Source organism: Antedon mediterranea, chromosome 10, assembly GCF_964355755.1.
Source record: "Antedon mediterranea chromosome 10, ecAntMedi1.1, whole genome shotgun sequence".
Classification (NCBI taxonomy): Eukaryota; Metazoa; Echinodermata; class Crinoidea; order Comatulida; family Antedonidae; genus Antedon; species Antedon mediterranea.
Window position 1 is genome coordinate 15,052,699 of NC_092679.1, and position 24,239 is coordinate 15,076,937.

General features: G+C 34.4%; 3 protein-coding genes across 3 annotated transcripts in view; 2 read left to right on the forward strand and 1 right to left on the reverse strand.

Annotated features, from left to right (window-relative positions):
- The window catches only part of LOC140061355 (echinoderm microtubule-associated protein-like 6), a 33,115-nt gene extending 14,075 nt beyond the window's left edge, over nt 1-19,040 (reverse strand). Inside the window, exons 1-21 of the mRNA XM_072107865.1 lie at nt 18,806-19,040; nt 18,020-18,179; nt 16,072-16,170; nt 14,928-15,182; nt 14,320-14,455; nt 13,640-13,841; nt 13,147-13,284; nt 11,724-11,980; nt 10,933-11,145; nt 10,491-10,658; nt 9,843-10,062; nt 9,285-9,471; nt 8,908-9,013; nt 8,507-8,701; nt 7,981-8,183; nt 7,348-7,587; nt 7,031-7,232; nt 6,138-6,230; nt 5,904-6,035; nt 5,295-5,560; nt 4,792-4,993 (exon numbers count right to left, since the gene is read on the reverse strand). Of these exons, the coding sequence (XP_071963966.1) occupies nt 4,792-4,993; nt 5,295-5,560; nt 5,904-6,035; nt 6,138-6,230; nt 7,031-7,232; nt 7,348-7,587; nt 7,981-8,183; nt 8,507-8,701; nt 8,908-9,013; nt 9,285-9,471; nt 9,843-10,062; nt 10,491-10,658; nt 10,933-11,145; nt 11,724-11,980; nt 13,147-13,284; nt 13,640-13,841; nt 14,320-14,455; nt 14,928-15,182; nt 16,072-16,170; nt 18,020-18,179; nt 18,806-19,002 (3,871 nt within the window). The 5' untranslated portion in view covers nt 19,003-19,040. The remainder of the gene's footprint in view (nt 1-4,791; nt 4,994-5,294; nt 5,561-5,903; nt 6,036-6,137; nt 6,231-7,030; nt 7,233-7,347; nt 7,588-7,980; nt 8,184-8,506; nt 8,702-8,907; nt 9,014-9,284; nt 9,472-9,842; nt 10,063-10,490; nt 10,659-10,932; nt 11,146-11,723; nt 11,981-13,146; nt 13,285-13,639; nt 13,842-14,319; nt 14,456-14,927; nt 15,183-16,071; nt 16,171-18,019; nt 18,180-18,805) is intronic.
- Nucleotides 374-3,997, forward strand: LOC140061354 (zinc finger BED domain-containing protein 6-like). Its single transcript, XM_072107864.1, has 2 exons — nt 374-618; nt 1,875-3,997. Exons 1-2 carry the CDS (start codon nt 376-378, stop codon nt 3,924-3,926), a joined length of 2,295 nt encoding a protein of 764 aa, XP_071963965.1. The 5' UTR covers nt 374-375; the 3' UTR covers nt 3,927-3,997.
- Nucleotides 19,041-19,979: 939 nt separating the features above from the next.
- On the forward strand, nt 19,980-24,180 carry LOC140060564 (uncharacterized). The gene is made up of 3 exons (XM_072106833.1): nt 19,980-20,054; nt 21,191-21,324; nt 21,676-24,180. The coding sequence occupies exons 2-3, from the start codon at nt 21,237-21,239 to the stop codon at nt 22,944-22,946; spliced, it is 1,359 nt and encodes a 452-aa protein (XP_071962934.1). The 5' UTR covers nt 19,980-20,054; nt 21,191-21,236; the 3' UTR covers nt 22,947-24,180.
- Nucleotides 24,181-24,239: the final 59 nt, after the last annotated feature.

Genomic DNA, 24,239 nt, shown 5'->3' on the forward strand with positions numbered 1-24,239 from the left:
GTAGTTCATGCTCACTCATGCATATAATTAATGCTGAGTAGTTGAACTATCCCACGATGCACTGCAAGCAGTAATTGAGTTAAGAGTAATATCATTTCCAGGTAATTTCTTCTCAATTACTATCAATTACATAATATAAAATGTTAAATTTAGCCCTAAATCAACATTGCAAACTATCATGCTTATACCTAGAAATGTTTTATGAACATAAATGTGTATAATTTAAAAGTATTATGTCCTAAAGGCAATTTTAATTAACAATTACAATAGGTGAAAGTTGTATTACATCCCTGTGATAATAATGGAACAAGCCAACAATGTAGCTGCCCTTGTGTTTAATAATTATCCCTATTCCTCTCCTTAGACAAGAAGATAATGTTTAACAACATAAATATGGAGGCTTTGAGTTCTATGGGAATATTACCTAACAACATGGATATTGTTAGTAAAAAATCAGAGTCTAATGCAGCTATACCAACCAAGGCTAAGATATTTGAGCATTATAGCACAGAGGGTAGCTCAGTTTCTATGGGGAATTTTAAAGCCCAGTGCAAGCATTGTCTGCTGTTCATTTCTGCGTCTACCAAGACAACATCAAATCTTTTGACCCACTTAAAAGTAAGTAACTTTTAGAATATACTTAGTGTTTTATAAATATTATTATTCATTGTCTAAAATAGTATGTATATTCAGATTATGGGTATTTTATGACATGCAGGCTTGATTTTAAAGGAGTAATAACTTATTCAGGAATATGGTGCGTACAAAAGCTGTAACAAATAGGTCTATGGATAAAGTATTGTCCCATTAAGGAGATTGGGGGAGTGGTATTCAACAAACTGGAGACTTATCAATCAATGAATGTGTCTGTTTACTGTCAAAACCTATGTAATAAATCATTGCCTACAGTATGCAAAATAATTTCTTAATAAATATTACAGAAAAAAGTTTTGTGGTTTAGAAAAAGGGAAATCCTCAATACTCAAGTTAAATGTCAAGTACTAAATTGCAATTACTGCTATACCTAATAAATCAGTGGCTATGAAAATGTATTAAACACAAAATAATTTATTGTGATTTGGAGAAAAAAAGAAAATGTTCACATGTAATATAAGTGAAAGAATTGCATTACTGTACTATGATACAGTTCAATAAATCAGACTTCTTGTAATTTTGTTCTTATGTCTAATTTCTTGTTTTGTATTTATATTTAAGTGTGTATGTATTATTTTTCACTGTAAACTTGTTGCACATCTCATTGAGACTGTGCCTCTGATTTAAAAGAGATACAATAAAAGTTCAGTTCAGTTCAGCCACAAAATAATTAGTGCCTACTGTTGGCCAACTGTATGCAAAATAAGTTTGGTTATTTAAAAGAAAAAGGAAATGTTTACAGATATACAAATATATATTCTCCTGAACATTTTGTTTTGAATATGCCATTTTAATGTCACATACAGTAATAGTTACTCACTTGACTTTGGATCGAAAAATAAACCAGTAATCTAAATCAAAACAATTGTCTGTCAGACAATGGGTTTTTGGTTAAATTTAATCATTTATATTGTCTTTTTAGGGAAATCATTTTTTTCTCTCATTTTTTCTACAGGAATAACTTAGTTAAAATTCCAAAATGAACCACTCTATTCAAAGTTTATTAATCTTTTTTTTCATGGAGATAATATCATGTATCTTTAAAAGTAGAATGGAGTAAACTAAATTATTGTTCATATACTCTAAGTGGACTAATTATTTTTTATTTCTGCATAACTTAATTTCATTTTTCATTTCATTCAATATCAAAATTGATTGAATCCTGATTCATTATGTAAATTACTGAAAGATTAAATAAAATTCTCATATTTTTCTTTTAGAGACGACACACAGATCAGTATGCTGCCTACCTGTCTTCATGCAACAAAAGTCTACAGCCTATCAACCGCAGTAGGCCAAAGTTCAGAACCCCTGTCACTCAATCAGAAAGACAAATGATAACACATAAGTCTTCAGGCATGATGTCTCAGAAAGATTCATTCTACAGAGCAATGGATACTTCTAATATGAGAATTAGCAACAATGTCACTCCTGATGGAATTAGCATTTCAAATGTTTCACGCCAAGTGATGATATCAGAGGTGGCAAGCACTGCCACACTGCCAGCTGCTGATAACCCGTCTACAAATATTTCAAATTATGTGTCTCCATACATGCAGAGAATGTACCAGAGCAACCCAATGACATCAGGTACAAGTACAACTCAAAGCCTGCATATATCATCTGTTAATGGAGAATCCAGACAACCACGCATTTCACAGACTAACAATATGCCTGAGAGTAAAGAACATCCCAAAAATTCATTAGCAGATGCAGCAGTGTACTTGTTGGCAGAGAACCTTTTACCATTACGGGTTCTAGAGACAGATAGCTTTAAAGAATTTGTTAAGATTATCAATGTTTCTTGTACTTTGCCATCTGAATCAGAACTAGCATCGAAACATATTCCAAACAAGCAAGCTGAGATACAAACTAATATCATTCAAAAGTTAAACAATATCTTGTCAGTCTGCATAACCTTTGACATGTGGTCACACAGAAATTACTCATTTGTTGGAATGACAATACAGTTCATAAGCGAATGGAAAGCATACACAGCACTTCTGGTATGCAAGCGATCTCAAGTTAGCTTCACAAATGAGGAGATTCTTCAGATTTACCAAGAAACATTATATGATTTTAACTTAACAGACAAGATAGAGAATGTCACAACTGGTGGCACGTTCAATGAGATGAAGTCTCTGAAGGTGGAGTTGGCAGGATTTGAGGGAAGCACTGATTGCTTTGAAGGTGACAGTAATACAGAGAGTAATAATATCTATCATTTTAACCCAGATCAATTTATTGTTATTCCTGAAAGGTTACCATCATTTGCCAAAACACTACAATTGTGTGTTTTGGATGGAATGGGAGACCTTGGAGAAGTGAAGGTGGTTCTAGCAAAAGCATGCTCTATTCTTAATGCTCTTGAAGGATCAGATATTTCTGAAGAACTTTTAGCAACCAGACCAATAACTGAAAAAAGTAATATTGTTCAATGGAATCACCAACTTAAAAAATTGAAATGGCTGTTGAGTTTGCCAGAGAACATCAAATCAGCAGGTTTGCAGCACATGTTACTCACAGCAGCAGACCAAGCTCTTTTACAAGAATTCATAGAAGTGTTAGAACCTTTTGAGGATGCTACAGACTACATTCTGAAGAGCAGTACTGCTTCCGTAGGTTATGTGATTCCATGTATTCGTGGCTTGCAACATTTTCTACAAACAGCAAGAGTGAATTATGTTTCAAAGCTTGTTCAGCAGCTAAATCAATCCACCATAACATGGTTTGCATCTTATCAGTTTAATGAGACGTATTTACTAGCTGCCGTGCTTGATCCTCGTTTCAAGTGTAACTGGTGTCAGGAAAATGATCTTATCAAATGTATGCAGCTTCTTGAAGAGAAAGGAACTCAAATTAACTCTTGCTTCCCAAATGGAGTTACTATTAAGACAGAAGAAACTGACTCTGAAACAACTCCATCAAAAAAGAGAAAACTATTTGATTTCATGACAGAAGGTCCTGATAAGGCATCAGGGTCATCTGTATCTCTTACACAAGAAATAAAGAGCTACATTAATGCAAGCAATGTCAGTCTTAACACAAGTACCTTGGACTATTGGAACCAGAACAAAGACACATATCCAACATTAGCAAAGATTGCTCAGAATGTGTTATGTATTCCTGCAATCTCAAGTGAAGCCGAGGTCATGTTTGAATCTGCAGCTCAAATCCAGCAACAAAAAGACTACCAGACAATGTCAGATGAAACCTTTGAAAACTTGATGTTTTTACATTGTAATATGAAAACATTTGCTTCAAGCTCTTGAAAGTTAAAGATAAATACTAACAACAAAAACCAGCCGTTGTGAACATGTGTTGTAAATGTTACTGAAAAAAACTGTTTAATTTTGAATAAAGTACAGTATGTTACAAATAATTGGTATTAAAACTAAATTGATGCAAAGTTGTTAAGTACTGGTATTATTTAAAAAATACATAATAATGTTGTATTCAGTTTTCATAGTAAATATTATGAATGTTAATGCGTAGAATCGAGATAATATTTCATGAGTTGATCGATTGACTGGTCTACAGGTATTTGATGAGGTGGAGTTGAATTGTATAGATCAGTCTATCTTTTAACAAATGAATATATTATCTTAATTCCATGAATACAAACATTCATTATTTGTTTAATAACACACCTACAGTTCTAAAAATTAATTCGACTCTTCCATTTGAAATGTTTTAGGTAAGATTACAGGGCTCAGGGCTTTTCCCTACTGTACAGTACAGTAGAGCTGTTATACTTAAAAGCCTATTTATTTTCATGCATTATTTATCAGCCTTTACAACCTCACAATTTTACAAAGTATCACCAATTGTGAGAGGATACAATATACTGAAACAATTCATTAGCATATAAAATCAACCTTATCAATTGACTTAAAGGACAAGATGACCGAGGACCATATTTTTACAACGTATTAAGAATGTACATATGATTTCAGAACAATCGCAAGATTAAGGATATCGCCGCACGCGCTCGCCGTACAGCCATTGCTGTAAATTGCTGTACATCCCCAATATGTTGTTACAATATGGTCTGTCTAATTATGTTTTATCATTTGGAATTTTATGGTTCAAACTATATGTTTGAACTCGCATAGAATTATTTAAAAAAAAGCTTACCTCCTTCTTCTTCAGAATCTGTGTCTGAATCATCACTACTTCCACATGGATTTGCTCTCTGACCTGCTCCGTCGTGTGACCAGACCATAACAGCTGTATCTGCTCCACCTACAGACACAAGTTTTTTGTCATCAGCTGACCATCGAACATTGGCTACATGGGCGCTGTGTCCAGTATATTTTTTAAACTTGGCTAGCTTTCCCTGAAAATTAAATTTAATAGTAAAATATGTTTGTAAAATTATTACCAGCAATTTATCAAGTGGTCAAGAGGTTAGGACAGGGACACACAGTCAAGACAGGCAAACCACATCCATGATATCCGGTTCCGGTATCATAGTTCTGTTGGTAGAATGAAACATTTACGCACCTAAAATAAAAAAAACCCAGTGCATCTTTTGGAAAGATTAGGCGGTTACCCCAGTTTTCTGGTCCATTTCAGCCCTACGTTGAGCTAACCCTATCAGTGTCATCATCACTTGAATAAAAGGAATTAAATCTTACCACAGCAGGCCACTCAAAGAGTTTCACAAAGCCAAAGTCATCAGCTGTAGCAAGTGTGCGTTTATCATGAGAAAGACAAGCTGCATTAACATCAGTAACATCACATTTAGCTGGCCATATGCCCTCACACGTATGTCCCAAGACACACGTCCATGACACCCAATCTTGTTTTTCGACTTCAGCATTACGTAATGTCTGCCGCTTACCTCTTGGCGCTTCAAAGAAGAGTTGCTCTTTCGCTCCTGAGTTTACCAACAGTAACTTCCCTGTGAATGATGAGTAAAATAAGAAATGTAAGGTCACAAAGACTAAATAGATAACATGCATGTGTTTGTTTATTTTGGTCATATGCACACCTGTTAATAGAAGTTTTTATTTTTGACAACCTATTATGTCTCAGGGACAATAGGATATGTATATCCGATTCTTCAACACAGTTTTGGTAAATTTCAAGGTCCGGGTGAGGGCCAACGACAGAATAAGCTTTTGATTTATTCTATTATGTACTAGAGGCCACAATATGCATAGTTCGATGAGGGCATTGAACTTGTTTAACTTTTTTCCAAGAATGAATTCCAAACAAAATAATAAATTAAATTTCTGACTAACCATTGTTATCCCAATCAATGTGTGTTATGTAGCTTGATGCACCTTTGCACGTACCAACACGCTTATTACCCATAATGCTGTAAATATCCACAAAATTATCATGTGACGCAACTGCAACATATTTTCCTGGAGCTAAATGGAAAGAAGAAATAATAGAAAATGGTGATATAATAGTTCTTGTTAAAAACAAATATCAATAACTTAAAAATTAACAAATTGATTACTTGATATTACCTGGGGAAAATTTGATATCAGATATTTCTTCTTTTCTGTGATGATAACCAGCGATGTCATCTAAAGTATCAGCATTTACAACTGTGAAGCTTCCTAAAAGATGAGAAACAATATGGTGACAATTGAAATATCCCAGCTATAGTGGTATATCAGAGTACATGGAACTTCGCCACTCCTACGTATTTACTATCTGTGTGAACATAAGCTCTGTCTACACTATCAAATTAAGTGTGATGACCAAATATATTGGAGACATGAACAAATATAGTAGTGATACGATATCATCATGAGTAAGTGGCCGAGCGGTTAAGACAGTGGAACCGTAATTACGTAGCCATAATATCGGCAGGGGTTCGACGCTCACTCACTCCATGGTTCTGGTGGTAGAACGAGTCTTCTCGGATAAGGACTATAAACCGTAGGTCCAGTGTACACATCTAGCTCGTGTGCACTTTAAAGAACCTAGTACATCTTTCGAGACGAGTAGGGGGTTACCCCGGTGTATTAGTACATCACAGCCACTGATCACCAACTGGGCCCTCTGTTAGACCAGTCTTTGACTGAAGAGGTTACCCAGTATAAATATATATTTCAATTCAATTCAATACATGGGCACATCAATTTTGTCACATAAAATTTGATATTTTAGACAGAGCTTAAGACATAATAGAATTAAATCAAATTTACTAAAATCAAACAAAAACAGGTATACAACATGTATGCCAAATCTGATGCTTTTATCATAAAATTAAAGGTTTTTGTGCTTAGAAACCCTACTAATGTTGTTTTGAGAGTGTAGACAGGCTGGTTCACTACCAACTGAAAATGTCTAGCATTAACCCACCATAATCTTTTTGTAAGCACATATAAAATGAGCTAATTTCAATACTTACCATCTTTGTAACCAATTGCAATGGCTTTTCCATCAGGTGAGAAGTCAACACATCTAGCTCCTAGCTTGAGAACTCTAAAGTTAATTAGTTTGTGTTCTGGGCCTAGATCCCATATTCGTAGTGTTTTATCATCACTGACAGTAGCACATACTTCCTTTGATTGATGACATGCTAGGCCCCATAACTCTCCTTCCATGTGACCCTACGTTCATAGATAAAACCAGAAAAATATGTGAATGTGTGGGTGATTGAGTGAGTGAAAATATGCATGCAAAATGTTGATTTATCAATTATATATTGTAGAAGAATTTACGCACCTGAACTAAAACTGTAATTGGTCCACTTTTATCGATCTCAAGTACCTCCCCATTTTTAGTCCCTACAAGAATATGACCATGTCCGAGAATGACCGTCCGGACAGCTGGACAGTCCTTTACCAGAGTACCCTTTGAACCTTGAGCTAAATTGTTCTTCTTTATAGAAAACGTCTTGAGGCAACGTTCAAAGGATTCATCCCAGAGACCTACATTGCCGTCTTTACCCCCTGCAACAAACCCCTGCAAAAATAAGAAACATGGCAAAGATTAAATTGTTTCTTCTCAATACAAAAATGTTTTCCCAAGGCCCAATATAGTGCCATAATCAGCATACTGAGAAGAGAAAATCCCTTACTCTCTTTGAGTAATGTGCCAAGTTCTTTATAATCTTCACATGCAATGATGAATGTACACAGGACCAATTGCCTTACATTTGGTCCGAAGAATGAGAAGTTTCTTGCTTGAGCATACATGGAATATGGAGCAGAAAGGTCTCAAACCTATACCTCTCATAACTCATGCCTATCATAACTTTAAATCTCCTTAACATAGTTAATGTGTTTTCATAAACTTTAGACTGACAAGGTACTTGACATTTGTCATGTTCACTGTACAGTATGTCTGGAGACTTACCTTATCCAAGGAATGTACTGCGAAGCAAGGCCCTTCATGGGCTTTGATGGTCCGTGCAAGAGTGACGTCCTGCCAGATGTAGATATGTCCATTGCCACCTCCAGAGTAAGTCATCTCTGGTGACCTACCGTATGTTACACACATCATTGTGTCCAGCTTACCCACATTGCCAAAAGTTCCACGTTTAGATGTAAAGCCACCGCCTGAATAAAATACAATGCATAACATTGGAGGTTTCCTACTTGCTGTAGTAAGTAAGCCATTCAAATAATATATATATATATATAATTAACATGTTCTTCTTCCAAATGAAAATACATTCATAAATTCCCAATGAGCTTCCTTTCAGTGGTTCACTTTGTTTACTTACTTACTCGTTTGTAGGGTGTCTCAAATTTTAAAATAGGTTCTGGATGGCCTTTATGATCCTTTTTTAAACTGTAATTTAAATTGTTTACCATGGACTGTAACATAAGTCCAATGATTCTTCAGAAACCTGATTTTTTGTCAATAAATTAATTCTTACCAGTTTGGTTCCAGAATTTAATGTGTTTCACGCCAACTGTCACAAGTTTGTCATGAACATAAGGATTCCACTTAATGACAAATATCTTGTCCTTGTGACCCCTCGTTGTGGCTAACTTTTCTCCTTTCTTCCAATCCCAGACTACAATTGAGTGATTATCATCTAGTCCCACACTGGCTAGTTTTTTCCCATCCCCTAAAAACAAAAAGAAACAAAAATTAAAAATAAACGTCAATCAAATCAATCAAAACCACTATTCATTTTATTAACATACTCACACCTCTAAATTTCACTCACACATAGATTATTAATATCAATAATTTTACTCTTCTAAATGCAGTAGTATTACATCTTCTAACGTTAGTACTACCATAAAAAAGGTATGTGTGCTTTACACTCACCCGAGAAGTCCACAGCACAGACTCCTCTTTGATGCTGCCCCTTCAGTATTGACATCGTCTTTAGTGATTCACAGTCCCATATGTGGATTGTGGGATCTCTTCCAACCTAAAAATTTAGAGAGGAAACTAAGGAATTTTATAGTTTACCTTGTGAACTAACATAAATTAATATAAATATAATAAATAAGTATTGAGAAAAGCTACAAATAGGTCTCATAACAAGACTTTATTTTATTTTCATATCCCTAGACAAGTAAGTCTTAGGAAAACTTCCCAAATACACTCTTATGACAACTACAAGATAGAACAATTATCTCAGTTATCCTGAGGGAAGTACAGTAGTCTTGGGACATGGGAGGTAAAAGAGAAAATAGTACCTGTCCAGTGGCAATGATATCTTTGAGTGGATGAATGGCAAGACATAGGATATCATCGTTATGTTCTAAATAGAAACGTTGAGTGTGAGTGTCACGATTGTATATAATACCGGTAGCAGCAACATGATAGACAACCTCTCCAGTTTGCGTGTAAAATAAGTTATTTCGACAATCATAGCCTCGATATCTAAAGAGACAACCAAATCATTATTTACAAGAGTGGTTTGTTTACTTTTGAAAGACAAGTTAAAACGAGAGTTGCTGCTTACAAAAATAGATACTGTAAGTATTTTAAAGAGATTGAATCTGAATAAAATGAGCAATGCATCCATGTATAATACGTTGAATGTGGGGTAATTTAGCGACACTATTTTATATATTTAAAAATTGTATGTGTAAAAAATTGAAAATATGTATCTATTGGATACAAATGATTTAATAAAAACGAGGTTTATGTAATAGCTCTGTACATAAATGTCAATACAATCATCATCAGCACGCTTGTTTCGTCTTTGTCGACACAACACCCGCAATCATAAAACAGAAAAAAAAGTTTACCCGTGCACAAACTCTAATTTTATGCCTTCACTGGGAGCTTTCTTTCTCTTGGTACCATTACTGGTTTTCCCCTTCCGATTTTTATGATTTAAAGTTTTCAAATCATCTTTGTACACCGGTCGTCTGTAGTCAATTTGTTTCTCTTTCTCAATGTCAGAATCTATTTCACCAACATCTGACATGTCAGAATCGCTATCCTCACTATTTGAGTCAGCGAAACCTTATTCAAAGCAACAAAAAAGAAAAGTTTTGACTTGATGATGTAGAAGCATTCATTATCACATAGGTAATGCAAGGCAATCTAACAACAGAATGCTGAGCTTCGGACATAAATGGTTTGTCTGTGGTTGTGACACAATCAATTCCACATCCCTTAAGGGACACTGCACGTCACGGAGAAAATGTACATAGTACAGTATTTGTTGGTATTTGTTGCAGTCAGACATAAGGTCAAAGGACTTTTACAAGTTCCTATCTTGGATAGGCGAGCTCAGTGTCCTGTTGTTAGATTGCCTTGGTTAATGCTTCTCCTATGAATAATTTTCAATGACCTGAAGTTTAAATACAATGTTCGAAAATTCACATAGCTTAAAGGTCAAAATATGATTCTCAATTTTTACGATTGAATTATCTGTAGACGACTCCTACCTGTGTCATGTCCATGCCCATCTTCAGGACTTACTCCCTCTGGGTAAAAGTTCCATTGAAAGATGGAATGATCACCACCTCCTGTACTTATAAGTCTTGCCTTATCATGGGTAAAACGCACATTGGTTACGTGTGCTGAATGTCCAACATACTTGCGGAACTTTGCTCCTATTTTATGAAAACAATGGAATTAGAGTAAAAGGTTTTATTTTAAAAATTAAATAAATTTAGTACTAAATTTTGTCCATGTAACAACCTCAAAATAAAAAAATATAAAGCCATCCCCTGCCCCGACAAATGAATCAAATTACCAGGCAAAAAGGCATGATTGCTGGCTTGTTGGAGTTCTGTTTTCTCACTTTATATACAGTAATCCTTAGATAGGATGTGAAGACATTGGTCCATTATACATATTTCTGAACATTGTTCGAAAAAACTTTACCTTTCTTGAGAGTTGGAAAACGAAATAATTTAACCAATCCAAAGTCATCACCAGTAGCTAAGGCTTCACTGCCAAAGTTTGCATCCAGAGCATTGATGTCATTCGTATCTGTGTACTTAGCCCATATGCCATTGACCTCTGACCCTAGAACACCAGTAAATGTGCTCCAGTGTATACTGTTTATTTCTTCTTTATTTGTCAAATGCTTTCCAGCTATAGAAAAAAAACGTTTGGTAATGCTGGCAATTGTTTTGATGCCTTAAAAATCTTAAGCCCTGTCTACACTATCAAACTTTATGTGACAAAAAAATGTGATTTGGGCACATCACACTTTTTTTGTCAAACTAGTTTGTGTAGACAGAGCTTTAGAAGCCAGGGAACCTACATGAATTATGGATCTCCGTGCGAAACATCCAATGTGCAATGCAATTTAATCGCACATATTGCCATGCACATGTTATGAATAGTTTATGTCTTGCATGAACACTTCAAGACACATACGTTTGATCATGTGGTCTACATGGGCAACCTATCCACGTAACATTGTGCGAAAATTGTGATCGACTTTATGGTGAACTAGTTGTGAATTGTGTACCATTCTAGCAAAAGAACGGCTGGTCATGGTGCATTTGTTTACAAATTTGTAACATATTGAATTTTCACATATTTAATGCACCTCTTTGTGCGCCGCATTTAATAGTGAGAGGTGTGGGGAAAAATTGTGTCAATATACATATTTACACTTAAAATTTAGGCTACCCATACTGTGTGTTAACATAAACAAAAACTACCTGGCATCCTGTAAAACAAACGTTCAGCTGCACCGCTGTTGGTCTGTAAATACTTGCTATCCTTTGACCAATCAAGATGCGTAATAAAACTACTGCTTCCGGAGCACTGACCAACCTTTTTGTACTTTTGCGTGACTGCATAGATATCAACAAAGTTGTCATTTGACCCAACGGCTAGATGGTTGCCATCTGGTGAGTACTTTATTTCGTGCAGTACCTCTTGTCGATCTTTGATATGAATAATTTCAGACAGATCTCTGAAATTGATAATTATATTTTCAATTAGTATTTAATTACCTGTGTTAGTACAAACAAACTCTGAAAAAAGTGAGGCAAGTCATACATACAAAGTCATATATTAAACTTACATTATTAGTGGACAGTCTAGAAGTCATAAGCCATATTGATTACTTTTTGGTAACAAGAAATTTCTACCACCACATATAACAAAATCAAGTGATTATGCTTGAACAATAATAATGCTAGCTCAGGTACAGGCATGAATTTTAAATATATTTGGTTAATTGTACATAAATCAAATATTTGTAATAGAAATCAAGACGAAAAAACATGAATTTCCCTTAATATGGTCAAATACAAAATTTGGCCAAATTCTTCCATAAAAACCAGGAAGACTTTTTTTCAGTAGTTAGGTAGTTAACCTAATGTAATATATAACATGTCTGGTGACTCCCTAGACGGTGAAAAAAGGTGGTGGATATACGGTGGATAATTTTTGCTATAGCATTGAAATAAAAATCTGAAGTTGAATAAAAATATCAGAAATGTAATATTCAAGTTATATTACCTATATTTAGTCATTTGATAACTTTTTTTACCACACCGTTTATTTTTCATAGCTTTTTAAAATGCCTCTCTATTTACAAAATGTGTGTATAAAAGAATAGAGATTTTACTGTGTAATTTGAACAATTCCTGATAAGAAAGTGCTTATTTTTAACAAGCTCGTGTAACACAAATAAAATCCCAAAAATTATGAAACATAGGGGAAACTATAGAGCGATAATTATTGGAATGTATGATCAATAGAAATTTTTTGCCCGTACCTGGCCTTTAATATCACTACATAGGGACCATTATAACATTATTCTACTGCAGTAACCAGTTTATGCAATTATTTAGTAAGCTTTTCGGGCTAAAATACACACTATTGCAATGACTGAATGCCTGAAACAAACTAAAATCATATGAGGGGTAAAAAAAAAGGACAAAAACTTGAGTAGCGAAAGCTGATTTAGTTTGATCTTTTTTGTCATATTTGTTAGTGTAACTTTTTTCATTGCTTATACAGTATTATGAGTGACAATAAAGTATTTAAACAGATAACTGCAGAAAAGAGTTTTGACATAGCTTTTAAATTTAAATCGAAATGGTTATATAAAAAGAATTAAATATGATATACCTTGATTTTAGAATTGTAAAGGAGCCATTTGACATTCCAACAGCAAGATGTGAGCCATCATGGTTGAATGCCACAGATCTTACTTTATGGTCCATACTGGTTCGTGACAATAAAGTGTTATCATTTGCACTCCAAATTCTAGTGCAGGATAGTAAAGAAAGTACAGCATATTTTAATAATGATTATGTATTGTGTGATCAAGGCAATATAACAACAGGATACTGAGCTCGCCTTGCCAAGGTAGGACCTCATAACAGTCCTTTGATCTTATGTCTGGCTGCGACAAATACCAATGGCAGTATACTATGTACATATTCTCCGCAGCATGCAGTGTCTGTTAAGGGGAGTGGAACTGATTGTGTCGCAGCCACAGAAGTCCCTTTAATCTTTGGAGCTCAGCATCCTGTTCTTAGATTGCCATGGTGTAATGTACTACAGTATATGGACAATAAAATATTAAACATTTCATAAAGTACCAAAAAAAATATTTTACCTAACACTTTCATCATCACTTCCAGTTGCAAAGATGGGTTTCTTTGGGTGAACAGCAAGGGCCCAAAGTTCGCCCTCTGCATGACCTTGGATTAGTATACGAGGCTTCTCACGATCACGCACAAATATCTCGAGAACTTCACCATCTTGTGTTCCAACCAAGACACGGTCTCCAATCCAATGTGCACTACGCACCGACAAGCCTATTAAAGAAAGGAATGTATATAGTTTTTATTTATTTCACCTTATTTATAGATGAAATTCTAAACTGCCCGGTATATACCTGTATTGATGATTAATTAAACAAATTGATATATTTAGGCAAATTGTCAAGAATATTTCTTTTACTAAAAAAGTCCTTGGGAGCAAAATTGTTTTTTTGACGGTCATGAGAAAAACTGTTGATTTGAACCCAGGACCTCTCTAGTCGGGCCCCTTAACCACCAAGGTACTCCAGTGGAGACATGTTTTATCATCAGATCTGTGGAGCTATATACAGTCATAGCATGTATAGCTATGGCATCCATGTCATTACTGCCTTGCCTTTACCGCTATTTGACCAACATTTTCATTTTCACACTTGTGTTAAACTTAGAATAGAGACTATTTGTATTTTGTGCTATATAAATTTAAAACCATTTAAACCATTTATATTGCTTTTATTTATATTTATTTCTATACCTTTGTAGCCGCCACTCATCGTAGTAAGGTCAAGCTTAGTTATGGATTTAAATTCTGTGTCCCACAAATGAACAGTACCATCTCTACCACCAGTTGAATATCCATCTTCACTAGCAAGCATTGTGTATATAGCACTCTATAAAATAAAATGTAGAGTACAAGATCATATGATCATAACATTATTATTAATAATTCTTGCCATTTGATTGGTTGATTTCATGTCACGTGCAATGCATCAATTTCTTCCATCCTCATACTTTTGTAAATATTTTGAGAATTTTGTGCTGTTGCAGTGTTAAACTATTACAAGTTCAAAAATCAAATCAATCTCTATATATATTCTAATCAATGACCAAAATCTAAGCGCTCAGCATTTTTTTACTGGCTTAGCCTGCCACCTAGCTTTCAACATTGATTTTTCAAGATGGAAGCAGATTAATTGAATAAAAGTTTACTTTAGAACTTTGAATGTTATATACCGGTACATACAAGCCGGCATCTTTACCAGTATTTTGCTATCACATCTGTTGGAAAAGGGCTTATGTATATGCATCCATAGGGAATCTCTACCTTATTTCTTACTAGTATAGGTACTGTATTATACGCACCTTATGGGCATCGGGAATCGTCCTTTGTAGGTTATTACCGCTCCATACATAAACATCTCCACTCATCGTACCAGAAAATGTAATATCTCCCTCTCCGAATGCTATGCATAAGATTGACTGCAGTTCACCAGTCTTTCCAAAGATGCCTTTCTTTGAGGTGAGCGAGTTACCCAACAAGGTCCAGAATTTGATGTGCTTTACTCCGCAACTCACAATAGCATTGGGCTTGTATGGATTAAACTGACAATCAAATATCTGGAAAAGACAACAAGTGGGTCCACAAAATGAGATGCAACATAAGTGGGGTTTGGTAAGCATCGATCTAGGAGGATTTGTTTGTTTGTTTTTATCTTTATACTGGGTGACCTCTTCAGTCAAAGACTGATCTCCCAGAGGGCCCAGTTGGTGATTAGTGGCTGTGATGTACTAATACACCGGGGTAACCCCCTACTCGTCTCGAAAGATGTACTAGGTTCTTTAAAGTGCACACGAGCAAGTTGTGTACCCTGGACCTACGGTTTATAGTCCTTATCCGAGAAGACTCGTTCTACCACCAGAACCATGGAGTGAGTGAGCCTCGAACCCCTGCCGATGTTATGGCTACGTGATTACGGTTCCACTGTCTTAACCGCTCGGCCACTCACTCACATAGTAAAATGTGTGCTTCTGACTGATGTTAAGTCTTCCATCCATACGCAAACTAAGCTTAGCTAATAGTCATACTAGATATGTTGCAACACTAATTCTCATTAGATCACAAAAGTTAAGTAACGTTGGGCCCGGTTAGAGCTTGGATGGGAGACTATCTGGGAATATTGGGTATTGTATATGGAGCTGGGGTTCCATCAGCCCTTGCATCTAGTATACTAGTACTAGTAGACTTTTTGACATTGACTTTCGGGACCATAAATAAGTAATAAGGGGACAGGAGGGATGGCTAAAGTGGTCCTGATTGACTTTCTTTTAAAGATCAACCTCATGAATACACTAGTATTTCTTCAAAGGCATTAGGGAGACTAGGGAGACTAATCACATGTGTGATTCATAGGGTTCGACTCCAGCATGTTATCGAGGTTGAAGCAGGTATTTTTATAAAATTTCTTTTTAGGGTTCAGTTAACTGATCATTGGTTCATGAGACTTACTCGGTCAGTATGGCCTTTAACAGTTGCCAGAATCTTCCCTCTTTTCCAATCCCAAATATTGATGATGTTATTTGGATCAAGTCCAACAGAAACAAGTTGCTGAAATGACAAATATAATTTTAACCAAAATATAAAAAATTTATGGGATTAAAATGTTTGTGCTCATTGTTGGAAATCAATTCTGGACAAAGTACCAAATCGTGTGTGATATACTGTAAGATTTACATCTAAATACATACAGTAAATCCAAAGACAAATTACTGAAAAAATGACAATGATATGGGTGGCTGGATACAAAAACAGCTAAATGAAACAATATGGTAAAACAGTCAGAAATACATTAAATACAAAAATATATTGTACTTTTTCCATTCCATTGCCCATTAGTCTGAGATTTCTTTTGTGTAATGTTTTTAATAGCTAGACAGCTGTACAAATACTAAACAAGTCTAGCACTACTAGACAAATGTTTGTTTATACCAATTTTGGCACCAGTTTGAAGGAATTTATTCAGGTAAATCTAGATGGCAAAAACTAGCTTAATAGAACACTGGTGCTAAAATTAAATTTACAATTGAAAATCTGTATCTGATACTGACAAATGTCATTGTAATACAGAAGATCAGATTGATTAAAAATTTGATTGCTAGCATATCAGTGAATGCAAACAGTTACTGTAAATTAATATACGAGAAGCCAAGCTAGAGAGAGCGATTTCTTAATTAACTAATGCCCAGATGAGAGGTGTTAGATACGTATATTACCTTATTAATCGTGGTTGTTTTTATTTTGTAATTATGTGTCGAGGAAGCGTGGGCAAGAGAGCGTGAATTAATTTATTGGGGAAAAAAATAGGATTTTTGTAATTTAGCACAATCTGTTCTTTGTATTGCATGAGCAAAAAGGAGTAAAAACAAAAGTAAAAGAGAGCAGTAAGGCATAATCGTAAGGGATATCAAAATATTGAAGCTGTATCTGATCGATTTTACCAAAACGGGCATAGAAAAAGAGAAGGCAAGGCAACAACAATAGAATGCTTCTTTGTTATTAAATCCTGTATTACTTTTGTTACTTTTACAGTATGTTTTGTACATATGTAAATAGGCATTTTTACATTAAATCACTTTACATTTCACTGTACTTTTATTTTAATGGACTGAACACTCTTCATTCAAGAAGTGTGCAACTGTTTCAAAAGTGTAGCTTCCAAATGAATTATTAACAATTTATTATTAAATTATTATTATTATTATTAGACTAGCATGTAAAAGGCATGAGATACTGTTTTACAGTATGATACTGTATACTGTAGCCATATCCAAATCTAAAACAATACAATCAGTTTTTCTTAGTAATTGCATGTATTTAAATTAAATATGCTTGCCCAATCAATCACACAATATCCTGTTTTTGACATCAATTTAAATATTTAAAGTGCATTAACTGATTGTTAGGATATTATTATGTTTAATTTTTATCTTTATCATAGTAGGCTTATAATATGTAATATTAAATAATCATATCTTTTAAATTAAGTACTGTAAGGAAGTGTTTATGGGTCCAGACCTAAATATTTTGCAAAATTCTTTTTTTTTTTACAGAAAAATGATTGTATGTGTATGCAACATGTGAGGTTTTAGGCAGTTGATGCAAGATTTTGAAATAAGAGGGCCAACGGCCTAAACATTTTTAAATGAAGTGGTGAAACAAAATTAGGTATGGCTTCCTAACCCCCACCTTCTAAATGCAATGCCTCAATTTTCCTGAAAATCAATAGACATTGCATGTTGGGTAATTGCAGAAAAAATTGTTAAAATATTAAAATAGAAAATTGTGGATGTTATCTTGCAAACATACATACTCACTGGACATACACAAACATACAATAATAGCAGAAATACACAAATAACAAGTGTTAATAATTTTTAGAATATGGTAATATATTTACTGTCCCATCTTTGCTAAATCCAACGGAGCTGACGCCGTGAGTGTGACCATCTTTTAAAATGGACACGGTCTGCACGTTGTACGTATCCCAAATACATATATATGGCTCCTTCCCGACTTGACCTGTTGCTACAATAGTTTTCTCAGGATGCAGGGATAAACTATAAAACAAAATCAACAACTACCAAAGTTTTTTAATCAATTTAAGTTAAATTCTTAAATTATACACAGTGGTATTGTTACAATTGTGAAAACTGGATAAATTAAAATATTCATTAAACATTTATTTTTTTTTTTTAATATTAAATACATTTTTTAAAACAATATAATTTCAATATTCAAATGTGATCTTGCAAAAAATTCTGATTATGGTATAAAATGTACACTAAATGGCTTTTATTGAAAAAAAATGAAATAAATTAAATGAAGTATAATTTTATACAATTGTATTACTACACTGTACAATATTAGTAAACATAGGCCTATAATACAGAAGCCCAACTAGGCCTATACCTGTAACTAAGTTTTTGTTCATATTTCATTCAGTACAATACAATACATTAAATAACAATATTCTAAGAATATTAACAATCATTGACATTATTATATCATTATCAATCAATAATTATTAATGAATTAATTAGCCTAGAGGCCTATGTGTGTCCCGAATATTCCGCTGAGAATTGCGTGAATAAATGCAGTTTGCAGCTTTTTCAACACAGAAAAGCAATCTAAATAATTAACAAACATAAAGTGTCATGTTAGGCCTAGGCTACCTAATTCATACCAGATAATATCATCATCGTGGCCGAGAAAGAAGCGCTGGCTGTGGTCTTTGACGTTAAATACAACTCCTACACCGGCTACAAAAAACACGACTTCTTTGGTCGCTGTATAAAACAGGTTATTGCGGCATTGGTGTCCCCGATAACCATAAACCCATTCTAGACGAAGTGATGAACCAGGTGCAGTCTTCGTAGACATCACTTTTAGTCGTTAAAACCATAAATTCAATGATTTTAATAAAGCATACTATTTTGTTGGCACGGTTACCGATATTGTTTACACACGGCTAAGCCCCGCGCCAAGGAATCCCGATCACGTGATATGTTATACGTCCAATCAATTATCTTAGTAAATGGGGATTTCCCTTTTTGACCAGGTCCTACGTAAAAAAAATACGCCTCTTTTTTAGAATTCTATATTTTACATGGACAAACGTTTGTCCATGATATCACACAACATACAGAATAAAAATATTCAACCATATTTTATTATTGTCAAAGAATTGTTTATGCCTTAAATATTAGGTTTTTACAGATAAAAAATAAGCTACCATGGTGCCGAATGAATAGATCCCATGATAACCCGCATGATAACCTATTAAACAAAAAACATATAGGTCTAGTGTGCCACTTTTAATTTTAATTGCTAATCTATATGGCATATTAAGTAGGCCTATTGCAGTGTTAATTTGCTAAAGTATGATTATTGGGTTATTTTGACCTGTCCTATTGTTCCTTTATGTTGTTTATTGATGATTTGCTAACTTTGAAAATACTGTCACTATGTAACTGTACGGTATATTTGTGTTCATACGAAACAAGGCCATAAACATGGCTGCAGTCCCGTGCTCAAATTTGAGTTAGTGTTCAACCGACCGACCGACCAACAGACCGACCGACCAACCGATCGACCAACCGACTGACATAGTGAGCTGTAGAGTCGCGTTTGCACGCGACTAAAAACATGAAATCTATCTGATTAGAAATACAACAAATTATACACCAGCCAGTGTATTGTCATGTTGAAGGACACGCAACACGTACCACCATTCAATCATGTTTTAACCTGATATTAAGTACAGTACTACCGTACTCTATATGCAATCGTTTTATATAATTTATGATAATTTATCCAAATATACCTCGTAACGACTGGATGAGGAGTCAGAATTCAAATAGATCCATCGCGATGTGTTGTATTGGTTGTCAAAATTCATATTTAATGTTCTGATTTTTTTCATATTAAAAAAGGTATGGATTTCCATCATTCAGTTATATTTTTTAAACATTAGTGAATTTATTTTACGTTTTAGAAAGTCGGTACTGAATGTGACGTGGAATATAGTGTGGCTATTGCTACACTGACGAGTGTATCGATCACCAAGACGGTATTTTCTTTGAATCCAATGGTTCGTATGATTTGCTTTTAATATTATTATAATATATATAATGCTTGAGCCTATACTTATTAAATTATATATAAACAAAGAAGTTAGATATCTAAGTTAATATCATTAATTATTTAGGCCTAATGATGGATTTATTATTGATTGAATAGGTTGATGACGACATCATAGCATCATAACTAGGCCTCATCTCACGTTGAGTCACTGATATAATTCTAGGGTATAGAAAGGCTTACATTAAAGAACATTTTGATAAGATACACGGCTGCCTAAACAGGTTAGGTTCATAAGTTATGAGTGTTAAACTGATTATGTGCATTACATTTTTCCTGTTACGTAATTCTATAGTCATCTGATCGACCGATTGCATGTTTGTGATTCTAACCTTTCAGCGATGATCTTTTGACATATATTTTCTCCACTTCGCATTTGTCTTATGTCTATGCTTGTTGTGGGTTTCGTCACAATGTTTCTTATTTTCTGATTAATTGTATCGTCTTCTTCTCTTCTTAAGACCAATCCCTTATAAAAGTTTCATGGAATTCACCCAACCATCGCGGCATTGTGTACCAAAACATCAATCATTCATTTTGAGTGGAAATTGAGTGTTAGTCATTATTATTAATCTACTTAATGTATATTAATATTATTATATAAACAGAACATGAATTCTAAACCGCCTGGTGATATACTGACATTTTATTATTTAATTCGAAACGATTAAGATGAAAAATATTTAGAAATATTGTCCTCCTGAAAAAATGTTATAGTAGTTCCACTTTGACAAAATATTGGATCGAAAAAAAAGTATTTACCTGAAAAAAAAATCTAATTTAAAGCAAAATAGTCAAATCATCTGTCGGACGATGTTTTTTTTTTACATTTTAGTAAGTGCTAAGTTTCAAGCAACTTTATTAACGTTGGGAATGTGTGATAAATAATAATTATCCATCAATTTTTGTTTTATCATTAATCATAAAGATATCCAATGGTCAAGGCAACGTAACGTCTAACGTCTCCGGCAGTGATGCTTTTGTTTGCGCTTCATGTGACTGTTTTCATGACACTGAATGTAAAGTTAGCCTCTAGTGATGATGGAAAATGCATATTTGTTGGTAAGTAAGCCTATATCATATTAAATTTAACCATGCATATCCATTTTTAATTATTCTATTGTAATCAATCATTATAGTAGTATAACCAGAAACACTACGAATACAGGCTGTTTCTTGTTGACGGTTAGACCGCAAAGGAGTACAAAGTATCGCCTTCTCTTCTTCTTATAGAGGTTTACCCTCCGATGAATAGGGGTTGGTGTTAAAACTTTATTATCTCCCTCCCCACCCCCATCGTTTATTTATGGAAGAGCGTCCCATTGTGGTGTCACTGAATAGGGATGTTTAAAGAAAGGGTTCGTATACTGTGTTATTTTATTATATTAACATAATATATACATTTTTTGGCAGAATGGAATATTGTAGAATTGAGAGAAGGAGAGAACCCTCCGTTTCTAACCAGCACTGGTCACTGCGTCTCGGCAGATGGAGTTGCCTGGATGTTTGGCGGAATACAGTACTCGACAGCCAACCACCACAGTGACATCACAGACCAGTTGTGGAGTTATGATACCAATACACATGGATGGAGAATGCATCAGAAATGGTCAGGATCAGATGAATGGCCAATGCCTAGACACAGTGCTAGGCTTTGCTGTGGTTTAAAGCACCTTGTTCTTTACGGAGGTACCGAATCACGTTTTGCAACGCTTAACGACTTGTGGATCTTTGACAGAACCAGTGGTTTGTGGAAAGACATCACATCGGCGTCAACAAACACTGAACACATACAATTGATAAATTCTCCATTTGTGACGTCTTGGTGTTGGAACGATTCTTTGTGGTATGCTCAGAACACATGGGATGGGACAATCAAACAGAAGCAAGTGACTCACTTTGCGTCTGACACAAACCAGTGGCTAACTGAAAGTCTTCCTATTGACGCTAATAAGACAGATGACTCTACTAATAAAAGAGATGCTGGAGATGGTAAATCTATCATCGTGTTTGGTTCCTCTGTCTGGTTCTTTCCTGACATCGGATCCACCTCAGTTACTTCTTTAGGAGATGTCCAAGCAGAGATGTTTTCAAAGGAAACATCTCGCTGGGAATTTTATTCTTTTCAAATTGAATCCGCATGCTCAACAACATTGGACAATAATTCAGAGATATCTCTAGTTCAGAATAAATCAAAAGATCAGAGCTTCTCTGATGATTTATATGAAAATGCAACTATTATTCTAGGACGTAAGAATCATCTCTCACGCGTTTGGAGCTTTCATATTGCCGCCAAAAAAATGTGGTTGTCTGACTCTTGTAACAATATTCTTGCGTATGGAATGCCAGTAAATTCATGTGTATTGGAAAACAGTTCTCGGTGGTTGTTTGACAATGTTTGGTATTCACATGGCGGTGTCCTGATTTGCAAGCATAACGGCGAGTTTTATCTTGACCAACTGTGGTCAGTTGAGTCAAACACAATGACCGTCTGCAATGACATGTATGCATTGTCACCTGGTGTGATATTTATGTTAATTTTCTTTACTTTATCGTCAATGGCTATCATCATTCTATGTGGTATAGTGTTAAGAAAGTGTGTAAACGGACCGTACCTAAAACCACCGGTGCATTATGGGAAAGCAATAAGGTATTCACAGTTAGCTCTTGAAGAAATAACATGAAAAAGTATATTTATTTATTGTGCTTTTCGAAACAACAAATTGAAAATAGTGGTGCAAAAACCAACATAAAAAAGTTATATGATATTTTATATTAAAATTAAAGCAAATCTTAAAAACAATAATTAAATTATCACTTTTTTAACTTGCCTTGTACGGTATAATGGATTCTTCGACCGATCATTTGCACAGCTTGTGTAGCTACAGTAATTTCACTCTTCCCTGGTCGGGATGTATAATAATGGTATCAGATCTAAATACAGAAAGTAAAAATATTATTATGAAAAGCAAGGAGAATGTTCCTACGAGTTTTTAAGTCAAATATATAACATTTTCACGGACAAATTAGTAATATAATAATTATCCGCATGGCCCGCTATACCATATCATATGACATGCATACTATTACTGTTATGCAGAAAGATGTACGGCATCTGTTAATATTAACATTAATTTGTAATACAATAATTATATCTGCAGGGCCCGCTTTGTATACCGTATATCACATGACATGATACGGGATCTAATAATAATTGACATTAGGAACATTGTACATTAGCTATTTAATGCTCAATGAATCAAGAAACTGAATATTCTAAATCAAATAAAAGATTTGTTTAAACTAAATGTACAGTTTAATATCTCTTAATGAAACATCGTTTTGTTACCTTTTTAATAATAAAGTAAAACTAATCACTCCTCTTAGAGCTAATTAATAGCGTAGTTGATAACTTTTTTAAATTTATTTATACATTTATATACATTTATAGGTCTTTGTGTGTTACTGTTTTCAGTATATGTGTAAGCCTACTATGCTTTCGTTTGTACGTTAAGCAGCCTATGCGCAGACTATCAGCGTATCATGCGCAGTATGTCGTAAAACAGTTCATACGCGAAATCGAGTCAATCACTTTATAATTATCTGGTATTGGTCTGTCTTTTTAATTTCTTATCGTTGCTATGTTTACTACGTTTTTGAATTTAAGTGCAATATCTTCTAAGTTACCGCATTCTAGGCCTAGGCCTATTTAAATATTGTTTTATATCGGCTTAAGTAGATGGCCTTACTGTCATGCAATGTTTAACATGGGTGTCTTCCAAATATTATATTCCAAAGGAAGAAACTGATTTTGCAATGATAAAATCATTTATCGATTATCATAAACAATTGTAATTAAAAGATTATCATATTATTAATAAGTCATATTGAATGTAAGTGAATTATATAGCTGTTATTATGTTGTCACAACGACAATAATTTTACTATTGTTTTTTACAGTTTTGTGTGAATATACC